Source organism: Lynx canadensis, chromosome X, assembly GCF_007474595.2.
Source record: "Lynx canadensis isolate LIC74 chromosome X, mLynCan4.pri.v2, whole genome shotgun sequence".
Lineage (NCBI taxonomy): Eukaryota > Metazoa > Chordata > Mammalia > Carnivora > Felidae > Lynx > Lynx canadensis.
The window spans coordinates 11,811,078-11,823,227 of NC_044321.2; the positions used below are offsets into that span (position 1 = coordinate 11,811,078).

Below are 12,150 nucleotides of genomic sequence, written 5' to 3' on the forward strand. Positions count from 1 at the left end.
GTAGTGAAAAAAAGCAATGCAAGTTCTTTATAGAAAATAACAGAGAAGCCAAAAGAGAAAGGTAGAAATCACCTGTAATTCCACCAACATCAATGACCATTATTTATGTTTTCTAAATATTTGGAACATATTTTCCTTAGCCTTGGGTCTGTATGTGTGTGCGCACGTGCGTGTGCATGCACATATGTGTGTAAATACAGGCATGTATGTAGACACAGATTTATTCTTAAAAAATAACTGGAAGTAGATTGGCAGCTAACGGGCTGGGGGATAGAATAATTGAGGGAACGGGGAGATATCGTTTAAAGGTACAAACATACAAGTAGAACATAAATAAGTTCTGGAGATCTAATGCACAGTGTAGTGATTATAGTCAACAATACTATATTGTAAACTTCAAAGTTGCTAAGAGACTAGATCTTAATTGTATGTGATGTGATAGAGGTTTTAGCTAATGCTATAGTGGTAACCATATTGCAATGCATCAGTGTATCAAATCAACACATTTTACACCTTAAATTTACACTCAGTTATATGTCAATTAACTCTCAGTAAAAAACTGGGATTATATTATTATGAAACTTTGTCACCTTCTCCCTTGAACTTAACAGTGTGTTTTGAATGTATTTCCACATCATTAAATATTCCTCTATGATATAATTTTTAATGCTTGTCTAATGTTGCATTCATTTTATGGCTGTATCATATGCTTTTATTTTTTTATTTTTTTATTTTTATTTTTTATAATTTATTTTTTATTTTTTAAAATTTACATCCAAATTAGTATATAGTGAAGCGATGATTTCAGGAGTAGATTCCTTAATGCCCCTTACCCATTTAGCCCATCCCCCCCCACAACCCCTCCAGCACCCCTCAGTTTGTTCTCCATATTCATGAGTCTGTTTTGTTTTGTCCCCCTCCCGGTTTTTATATTATTTTTGTTTCCCTTCCCTTATGTTCATCTGTTCTGTGTCTTAAAGTCCTCATATGAGTGAAGTCATATGATTTTTGTCTTTCTCTGACTGACTCATTTCACTTAGCATAATACCCTCCAGTTCCATCCACATAGTTGCAAATGGAAAGATTTCATTCTTTTTGATTGCTGAGTAATACTCCATTGTATATATATACCACATCTTCTTTATCCATTCATCCATCGATGGACATTTGGGCTCTTTCCATACTTTGGCTATTGTGGATAGTGCTGCTATAAACATGGGGGTGCATGTGTCCCTTTGAAACAGCACACCTGTATCCCTTGTATAAATGGCCAGCAGTGCAATTGCTGGGTCATAGGGTAGTTCTATTAGTTTTTTGAGAAACCTCCATACTGTTTTCCAGAGTGGCGGCACCAGCTTGCATTCCCACCAACAATGCAAAAGAGATTCTCTTTCTCTGCATCCTTGCCAACATCTATTGTTGCCTGAGTTGTTAATGTTAGCCATTCTGACAGGTGTAAGGTGGTATCTCATTGTGGTTTTCATTTGTATTTCCCTGATGATGAGTGATGTTGAGCATTTTTTCATGTGTCAGTTGGCCATATGGATGTCTTTTTTGGAGAAGTGTCTATTCATGTCTTTTGCTCATTTCTTCACTGGATTATTTGTTTTTTGGGTGTTGAGTTTGATAAGTTCTTTGTAGATTTTGGATACTAACCCTTTATCTGATATGTCATTTGCAAATATTTTCTCCCATTCTGTCGGTTGCCTTTTAGTTTTGCTGATTGTTTCCTTCACTGTGCAGAAGCTTTTATTTTGATGAGGACCCAATAGTTCATTTTTGCTTTTGTTTCCCTTGCCTCCGGAGACGTGTTGAGTAAGAAGTTGCTGTGGGCAGGATCAAAGAGGTTTTTGTCTGCTTTCTCCTCGAGGATTTTGATGGCTTCCTGTCTTACATTGAGGTCTTTCATCCACTTTGAGTTTATTTTTGTGTATGGGGTAAGAAAGTGGTCTAGGTTCATTCTTCTGCGTGTCGCTGTCCAGTTTTCCCAGCACCACTTGCTGAAGAGACTGTCTTATTCCATTGGATATTCTTTCCTGCTTTGTCAAAGATTAGTTGGCCATACGTTTGTAGGTCCATTTCTGGGTTCTCTTTTCTATTCCATTGATCTGAGTGTCTGTTCTTGTTCCAGTACCATACTGTCTTGATGATTACAGCTTTGTAGTATAGCTTGAAGTCTGGGATTGTGATGCCTCCTGCTTTGGTTTTCTTTTTTAAGATCGCTTTGGCTATGTGGGGTCTTTTCTGGTTCCATACAAATTGTAGGATTATTTGTTCTAGCTCTGTGAAGAATGCTGGTGTTACTTTGATAGGGATCACATTGAATATGTAGATTGCTTTGGGTAGTATCGACATTTTCACAATATTTGTCCTTCCTATCCAGGAGCATGGAATCTTTTTCCATTTATTTGTGTCTTCTTCAATTTCTTTCATAAGCTTTCTATAGTTTTCAGTGTATAGATTTTTCACCTCTTTGGTTAGATTTATTCCTAGGTTTTTGGTGCAACTGTAAATGGGATCAATTCCTTGATTTCTCTTTCTGTCGCTTCATTGTTGGTGTATAGGAATGCAACTGATTTCTGTGCATTGATTTTATATCCTGCAACTTTGCTGAATTCATGAATCAGTTCCAGCAGTTTTTTGGTGGAATCTTTTGGATTTTCCATATAGAGTATCATGTCATCTGCGAAGAGTGAAAGTTTGACCTCCTCCTGGCCGATTTGGATGCCTTTTATTTCTTTGTGTTGTCTGATTGCAGAGGCTAAGACTTCCAATACTATGTTGAATAACAGTGGTGGGAGTGGACATCCCTGTCTTGTTCCTGACCTTAGGGGGAAAGCTCTCAGTTTTTCCCCATTGAGGATGATATTAGCGTTGGGTCGCTCATATATGGCTTTTATCATCTCGAGGTATGAGCCTTCTATCCCTACTTTCTTGAGGGTTTTTATCAAGAAATGATGCTGTATTTTGTCAAATGCTTTCTCTGCATCTATTGAGAGGATCATATGGTTCTTGTCCTTTCTTTTATTAATGTGATGAATCACATTGATTGTTTTGCGGATATTGAATCAGCCCTGCATCCCAGGTATAAATCCCACTTGGTCGTGGTGAATAATTTTTTTAATGTATTGTTGGATCCGGTTGGCTAATATCTTGTTGAGGATTTTTGCATCCATGTTCATCAGGGAAATTGGTCTATAGTTCTCCTTTTTAGTGGGATCTCTGTCTGGTTTTGGAATCAGGGTAATGCTGGCTTCATAGAAAGAGTTTGGAAGTTTTCCTTCCATTTCTATTTTTTGGAACAGTTTCAAGAGAATAGGTGTTAACTCTTCCTTAAATGTTTCGTAGAATTCCTCTGGAAAGCCATCTGGCCCTGGACTCTTGTGTTTTGGCAGAGTTTTTATTACTAATTCGATTTCCTTACTGGTTATGTGTCTGTTCAAATTTTCTATTTCTTCCTATTTCAGTTTTGGTAGTGTATATGTTTCTAGGAATTTGTCCATTTCTTCCAGATTGCCCATTTTATTGGCATATAATTGCTCATAGTATTCTCTTGTTATTGTTTTTATTTCTGTTGTGTTGGTTGTGATTTCTCCTCTTTCATTCTTGATTTTACTTATTTGGGTCCTTTCCTTTTTCTTCTTGATCAAACTGGCTAGTGGTTTATCAACTTTGTTAATTCTTTCAAAGAACCAGCATCTGGTTTCATTGATCTGTTCTACTGTTTTTTTGGTTCCAATAGCGTTAATTTCTGCTCTAATCGTTATTATTTCCTGTCTTCTGTTGGTTTTGGGTTTTATTTGCTATTCTTTTTCCAGCTCCTTAAGGCATAAGGTTAGGTCGTGTATCTGAGATCTTTCTTCCTTCTTTAGGAAGGCCTGGATTCCTATATACTTTCCTGTTATGAGTGCCTTTGCTGTGTCACAGAGGTTTTGGATTGCGGTGCTATCATTTTCATTGACTTCCATATACTTTTTAATTTCTTCTTTAACTGCTTGGTTAGCCCATTCATTCTTTAGTAGGATGTTCTTCAATCTCCAAGTATTTGTTACCTTTCCACATTTTTTCTTGTGGTTGATTTCGAGTTTCATAGGGTTGTAGTCTGAAAATATGCACAGTATGACCTCGATTTTTTGTACTTACTTAGGGCTGATTTGTGTCCCAGTATATGGTCTATTCTGGAGAATATTCCATGTGCACTGGAGAAGAACGTATATTCTGCTGCTTTAGGATGAAATGTTCTGAATATATCTGTTAAGTCCATTTGGTCCGATGTGTCATTCAAAGCCATTGTTTCCTTGTTGATTTTTTGATTAGATGATCTGTCCATTGCTGTGACTGGGGTGTTGAAGTCTCCTACTATTATGGTATTACTATTGATGAGCTTTATGTTTGTGAGTAATTGATTTATATATTTGGGTGCATTCACATTTGGCGCATAAATGTTTACAACTGTTAGGTCTTCTTGGTCTGTAGACCCTTTGATTATGATATAATGCCCTTCTGCATCTCTTGATACAGTCTTTATTTTATAGTCTAGATTGTCTGATATAAGTATGGCCACTCCGGCTTTCTTTTGTTGACCATTAGCGTGATAGATGGTTCTCCATCCCCTTATTTTCAATATGTAGGTGTCTTTAGGTCTAAAGTGGGTTTCTTGTAAACAGCATATAGATGGGTCTTGTTTTCTTATCCATTCTGTTACCTATGTCTTTTGATTGGAGCATTGAGTCCATTGACGTTTAGAGTGAGTACTGAAAGATGTGAATTTATTGCCATTATGATGCTTGTAGAGTTGGAGTTTCTGGTGGTGTTCTCTGGTCCTTTCTAATCTTTCTTTGCTTTGGTATTTATATATATATATATATATATATATATATATATATATACACACACACACACACATATATATACACACACATATATATATACACACACATATATATACATATATACATATACACACACATATATATATATATATATATTTTTTTTTTTTAATCTTTTCTCCCCTCAGAGAGTCCCCCTTAAAATTTCTTGCAGGGCTGGTTTAGTGGTCACAAACTCCTTTAATTTTTGTTTGTCTGGGAAACATTTTATCTCTCCTTCTATTTTGAATGACAGCCTTGCTGGATAAAGAATTCTTGGCTGCATATTTTTCTGATTCAGCACATTGAATATATCCTTCCACTCCTTTCTGGCCTGCCAAGTTTCTGTGGATAGGTCTTCTGCAAACCTGATCTGTCTTCCCTTGTAGGTTAGGGACTTTTTTCCCCTTGCTGCTTTCATGATTCTCTCCTTGCCTGAGTATTTTGTGAATTTGACTATGATATGCCTTGATGATGTTGTTGAATCTAATGGGGGTCCTCTGTGCTTCTTGGATTTTGATGTCTGTGTCTTTCCCCACGTTAGGAAAGTTTTCCGTTATGATTTGCTCACATACCCCTTTTCTACCCCTATTTCTCTCTCTTCCTCTTCTGGGACCCCTGTGATTCTGATGTTGTTCCTTTTTAATGAGTCACTGATTTCTCTAATTCTTAAATCATGCTCTTTTGCTTTAATCTCCCTCTTTTTTTCTGCTTCGTTATTCTCTATAAGTTTGTCCTCCATATCGCTGATTCTCTGTTCTGTCTCATCCATCCTTGACACCGCTGCATCCATCCGTGATTACAGCTCAGTTATAGCATTTTTAATTTCATTCTGGCTATTTTTTACTTCTTTTATCTCTGCATAAAGGGATTCTAATCTGTTTTCGACTCCAGATAGTATTCTTATTATCGTGATTCTAAATTCTGGTTCAGACATCTTGCTTGTGTCTGTGTTGGTGAAATCCCTGGCTGTCGTTTCTTCATGCTCTTTCTTTTGGGGTGAATTCCTTCATTTTGTCATTTTGAAGGGAGAAAAGGAATTAATGAGGTAGAAGGATTGAAATTGAAAAAATTAAAATTAAAAAAAATTAAAATTAAAAATTAAACACACACACACACAAAAATCAAATAGATGATGCTAGATCCTAGGTGTGTTTTGGTCTGGGTGTAGAAAGTGGTTTGACAGATCAGAGAAACAAACAAAAAAAAGGGGGGGGGGAGAGAAAAAAAAGAAAATCGTTTCAGAATTTGAAAAAATGAATACACTAAAGTAAACTAAAATACACAAAAGTAGAGAATATAGTAGAAAAAAGTTATAGAAAAATATTTTTAATAAAAATTAAAAAGAAATATGAATATTTTCATTTTCTGTATTTAAGAAAAAAAGAAACGAAATGAAAGAGAAAAAAGATAAAAAAAGAAAAAAGAAAAGACAAAAAAATCATTTGAAAATTGGAAAAAGTGAATACACTATAGTAGACTGAAATAAAATGATGGGAGTAAGATAGAATTTGAAAAAATTTACATAAAAGCAAAAAATATAGTAATAAAAATTAAATAAAAATATTTTTAAAAGAAATTGAAAGTAAAAATTAAGTTTTCCTCTTTCTGCATTTAAAAAAAAGAAAATTAAATGAAATAGAGAAAAAAGAAAAAGAAAGAAAAAAAGGAAATTGTTTGAAAATTTGAAAATGTGAGTACACTGAAGTAGACTAAAATAAAATGATGGAAGTAAAGTAGAATTTGAAAAAATTTACACAAAAGTAAAAAATATAGTAATAAAAATTACAGATATTTTTAATAAAAATTAAAAATAAAAATGAGTTCTTTCTCTTTCTGTATTCAAGAAAAAGAATTGTAAAAGAGAAAAAGGAAAAAGAGAGAGAGAAAAAATTGAATAGATGAACCTGCTAACAGATTGAAGTAGGACTGAAATTGCTTTGTTTTCCCCTAGAGGTCAGTCCATGTAGCTCTTTATAGTCCATAAATTAAGCCGGTCGTGAGGTTTGTGTTCTTGAAGAGCGAAGTTGGCCCAGTTGGGCAGGGCTTGGTGTAACAGCTCCGCTCTCCCCTAGATGGCGCTGCTAGCCTACTGGGGTGGATTGTTGTGGTGCTTGTCGGTGTACATGCGCGGGAGCGGCGAAAAATGGCGCCACCCAGCCACCCAGTCTGTTCTCCTGGATCAGCAATCGTGCACCGGTCCTCTGTCTTCAGCTCTCGTCCACTCCCCGCTTTTCCACTCTCTGTGACCAGGCCCCAGGCAGTACCTCTCTCCCAAGTTTTGTCTCAGATGCGGCTGTTTTCCCTGGCCCCTTACTTCTGAAGGACTGCGGCTTTGACCCGTTCTGCCCCTCTGGGGGAGGGTCTCACTGAGCAATGGCTGAATGAGCAATGTCTGAATATCGGCTGCACCCAGGTGCCTGCTGGACCCTGCTGTTGCTGGTGCCCTGAGACTGCAGTCAGGTTCCAGCCCGCCCCCCAAAAAGATCACGAGACAGTATAGCCTCAGCGTTTCAGGGACCATGGAAAATCGCAACATACATCTGGCACCAGTCTTCATCCTCAACAACTTTGCCCCAGCACCAGCGAATGTGGCTGCCTTCCAGGGTCTGCTGGGACCAGGTGGCTTCAACAGTCTCTACCAAATGTCCTTCCAGCAGTGGAACTGCTTTTCCCCGTGTGGCCTGGGAACCTCCCGGACCCCACTCTGTTCCTGGGGATTCACCTTTCCCACCAGAGCACCGCCATGTATCGAGCTACGGAGTTGCAGCCTTTGCGTTCCCCTTGTTTACAGTCTTAATGGAATTTAAAGCCTCTCCTTTCTCCTTTCTCCCTTTTTAGTTTAGTCCCTGTGGCTGTTTCCAATTTTCCACTTTCTCTCCAGCTGCTTTTTGGGGAGGGGTGCTTTTCCCGTATGCTCCCCTCCTCCCCAGTCTCCATCCTCTCTCCGCCCACAAAAGGGGTTCCCTACCTTTTGGGGCTTCTTGCTCCCCAAGTTCAGCTCTTCGTGTCATGTACCTGCTGAATTCTGTGGTTCAGGTTGTGCAGATTGTTGTGTTAATCTTCCAATCGGTTTTCTAGGTGTGTAGGATGGTTTAGTGTTGATCTGGCTGTATTTCATGGACGCAAGACACACAAAAAGCTTCCATGCTGTTCCGCCTATATCATATGCTTTTAAATCTAATTTACTTTCTTTTTTACTATAATAAAAAATGCTGTGATAAATATTCTGGAAGCTAACAATTTTTTGCTCATTTGTAATAATATCTTTGGTATAAATTCTTAACATTTAAATTTTGGGGTCAAAAGTTATGCAAAAATGTAAGATTTTGATATATGTTAATGTCCTTTCAAAAGTATTAAGTCAATGTACATATTTTCTGCAGCATAGGCATGTTCATTTTCCAGTATCCTGCATCATTGTCCTCAAAACACTTTTGGCAGTACAAATGGAACAGCAGTATATAAATACTGCTTTGATTTGCAATGCTTTGTTTCACCTAAAGCTGAACATCTTACATGTTGAATGACCATTTGTATTTCTGTTTTGTAAATTGCTTATTTGATCCTTTGTCCTTTTGGGGGGCCAGACTGTTTATTTTTCTGAAATTTTCTATGTTGCACATTCTTTGTCAGATATCAGTTCCCCCTTTCAATTTGATACGAGATTATCCCCTTGCATTTTCCTGGAAAGCAGTCCTATATTTCATGTTATGTGCACATGGTTTAAACTTTTTCTTTTACTCTTCAACAGTAATACCTAGCTGATGATGATGTTGTTCCTCTTCTGTCTCATTGCAGTGGCACTATCAGAACTGGGTGTTGTAATGGTGGGAATGACATGGACCCTTGTCTTCTTCCTCACCTTAATGGGGATGCTGCTCTTCCACAGGATCTTGTGAGTCATTTTAGTCTTTTTTTTACTTTTTAGAAAATTTTGTTCATGTTTATTTATTTTTGAGAGACAGAGAGAGTCAGAGCATGAGTAGGGAAGGGGCAGAGAGAGACAAGGGAGACACAGAATCTGAAGCAGGGTCCAGGCTCTGAGCTGTCAACACAGAGCCCAACGCAGGGCTGGAACTCCCAAACTGTGAGATCATGACCTGAGCGGAAGTCAGATGCTTAACAGACTGAGCCACCCAGGTGCCCTCAAAATCAACGTTTCAATCTCAAAAAATGTTATAACGAATCAAGCTACTCTTTTCTTTCTTTCTCTTTCTTTCTTTCTTTCTTTCTTTCTTTCTTTCAAAAAAACTTTTTTAATGTTTATTTTTGAGAGAGATAGAGTGTGAGAAGGGGAGGGGCAGTGTAAGAGGAAGACACAGAATCCAAAGCAGGCTCCAGGCTCTGAGCTGTCAGCACAGAGCCCGTTGCGGGGCTCAAACCCATGGACTGTGAGATCATGACCTGAGCCAAATTTGGATGCTTAATCAATTGAGCCACCCAGGTGTCCCTGTAACTCTTGAATTGACTAATAAGCTCATTTATTTCTAGTCATAGTTAATAATGAAAACATCTGTGACTGTGTATTTTCCTCTGACCACTGCTTTGGCCACACGACATAAGAGGTGTAGATGCACAGTGATCTCATTATCATTCATTTTCAAAATACACAGTTTTAATTTTTTCTATAACCCAGTAATTACTTAGAAAAGTGTTTTATAAATTTCTGAATCCCTTTCAAGTTTAACTAAACATACACAGTTAAACCTTGGATTGCGAGTAACTTGTTCTGCTAGTGTTCCGCAAGATTAGCAAACATTTCTAATAAATTTTAACTTGATAAATGAACAGTCTTGCAATACAAGTAGTGTTCGTGATGTCACATGTCCCATGATCACAACTGAGCCAATGGTTCTTGAAATTCGCTTTGATAAACAAGTGCTTTGGATTACAAGCATGTTTCCGGAATGAATTATGCTCCCAAACCAAGGTTTTATTGTATATGTGTATATCTTATTTTAAATAGCATTCATATTAATCTGAAATACATTTTTATTAATCTGATGCATTTTTAATCTTAGAATTTATAAGAAGAAGTATGTACAATTTACCCACTAATATACAAAGATATTTCATTCATAACTTCAAGTAAGTATCTAACAATATTCTTTTCAAAGGAATCATGAATGAATACTGTGCTGTTAGAGTAAATTTCCTTTTTTACAATAAAAGCATTCTAGGTGACTGTTTATGTTTTAAAGCAGATTTATCAGAATATTAAAGAGCTATGCTATATATAATTTCTAAGGTAATAAGATCTTTATATCAGAATAAAGCAAATTCCTTACTATGGGTTGATGCACTCATATACTTGGATTTGTTTGACAACAGCAAAACAAATTGTCAGATGTGCAGCCCAGAATGTCATCATTCAAAATAGCAACTTTTATAGGTCCTGCCAGGGGATTAGAAAGACAGAAGCTCAAGTGACAAATATGAGACACTGTTAATAATTTGACTTCAAACCCAAAGACACCACAAGTTACATATTACATAGAGAGCACTAAAAATAAATTAATTGTTAAATAGCTTTATGGAGATCTCAATAAAATAGATGGAAAAGTAAACTGGATCCTAGGGTTCTTATCTATCAATATACTGTCTTTACTTTCTTATACTTTTTAGTATCTTGCACAAACTTAGTATGTACAAGTTTTAAGTAGTGAACTTGCACAGGATTCACCTGTATGTAACTTGCTTCATACAATGCTTATTTCAGCATTTCCACATATAGGAGCCCAATAACCAATCAGTAACAGTGGTAATGATGTCAAATAAAGCAGTTTCACTCATCCTGAATATGTTACTATTTACTTCCAAGCTTCAGAGTTTAGAGAATGAAGATAAAAAGTTCAGATTACTGTTGCCCTGTGCAATACAAAAGGCACCAAGTCTCCTGAGACAGGAAAAAGAAGTGGATTTCTCCATGTTTTTTTCATACTCCACAACCCTATTGGAAAGTAGTTACTCATACATAACTATTGATCTGCTGCCCTGGAGGATAAATTAAATATGAGATCACATGGAAAGAAGACACATGTGTCATTCCTTTAATTCATGCAAGATGCCTCTTAAAGTTCATAGTACTGTGGGACACCTGGGTGGCTCAGTTGGTTAAGTGTCTGACTTCAGCTCAGGTCATGATCTCACAGTTCGTGAATTCAAGCCTTGCATCAGGCTCTGTGCTGATGGCTCAGAGCGTGGAGCCTGCTTCGGTTTCTGTGTCTCCCTCTCTCTGCCCCTCCCCCACTAGACTCTGTCTGTCTTTCTCTCAAAAATAAATAAATGTTAAAAAAATAAAGTTCATAGTGTTGTAAAAGCATGTGGGCATATGTATATCCATTTACTTGCAGTCAAACGAGAGATGGTAGAGGCCAATGTCCCTTTTGAATTTTGACCCTGATTATTCCATTTCATTATCACAAACAGAAATTTACTAAACCTGTAGCACCTAAATCTACTACAGTAAACTGTGAAACCATTTAAAATATGATATTACCCTGTAAATTTTTATTGGCTTTGGAAAATGTATCTGACATTAAATCAAATAAAACCTTTAATCATTGAATATAGACCTTTTATAAAATAAAAACCTGTAGTTTTAAAACTAGCATCTCAATTAGCAGCACTCACTAATTTTCTTGAATAGAAGTTGTAGATGTTTTTTTAAGATTTTATTTTTAAGTAGTCTCCACACCTAGAATAGGGCTCAAACTTACAACCCTGAAATCAAGAGTTGTATACTTTACCAACTGAGCCAGCCAGGTGCCTGAAGTTATAGATTTTTAATAAAATGTGATCCTTCATAGTTTAATTGGAATGCAATTAGCATATCTATATAGTAAACAATTTCAAGAGGTTTATAATAATTGCCCTAATATTTTCAGAGTACTTAGAGAGGTAACAAAATGATTCTACCCTCTTTAAGCTATCATTAGGTTATGATAGGTTGCATCATATGGGGATACAAAAAACAAATAATCCAGTGAAGAAATGGGCTGAAGACATGAATAGACATTTTTCCAAAGAAGACATCCAGATGGCTAATGGACACATGAAAAGATGCTCCACATCACTCATTATCAGGGAAATAGGAATCAAACCCACGAGGAGATATCACTTCACACCTGCCAGAATGGCTAAAATTAACAACACAAGAAACAACAGGTGTTGGTGAGGATGCAGAGAAAGGGGAACCCTCTTGCACTGGTGGTGGGGATGCAAACTGGTGCAACCACTCTGGAAAACAGTGTGGAGTTTCCTCAAAAAGTTAAAAATA

The 12,150-nt window shown here is 36.8% G+C and overlaps 1 protein-coding gene across 1 annotated transcript in view; it reads left to right on the forward strand.

Annotated features, from left to right (window-relative positions):
• LOC115507728 (carbonic anhydrase 5B, mitochondrial-like) overlaps window positions 1-8,713 on the forward strand; it is a 29,375-nt gene extending 20,662 nt beyond the window's left edge. Inside the window, exon 4 of the mRNA XM_032592142.1 lies at window positions 8,670-8,713. Coding sequence (XP_032448033.1) covers window positions 8,670-8,696 — 27 coding nt within the window. The 3' untranslated portion in view covers window positions 8,697-8,713. The remainder of the gene's footprint in view (window positions 1-8,669) is intronic.
• Window positions 8,714-12,150: the final 3,437 nt, after the last annotated feature.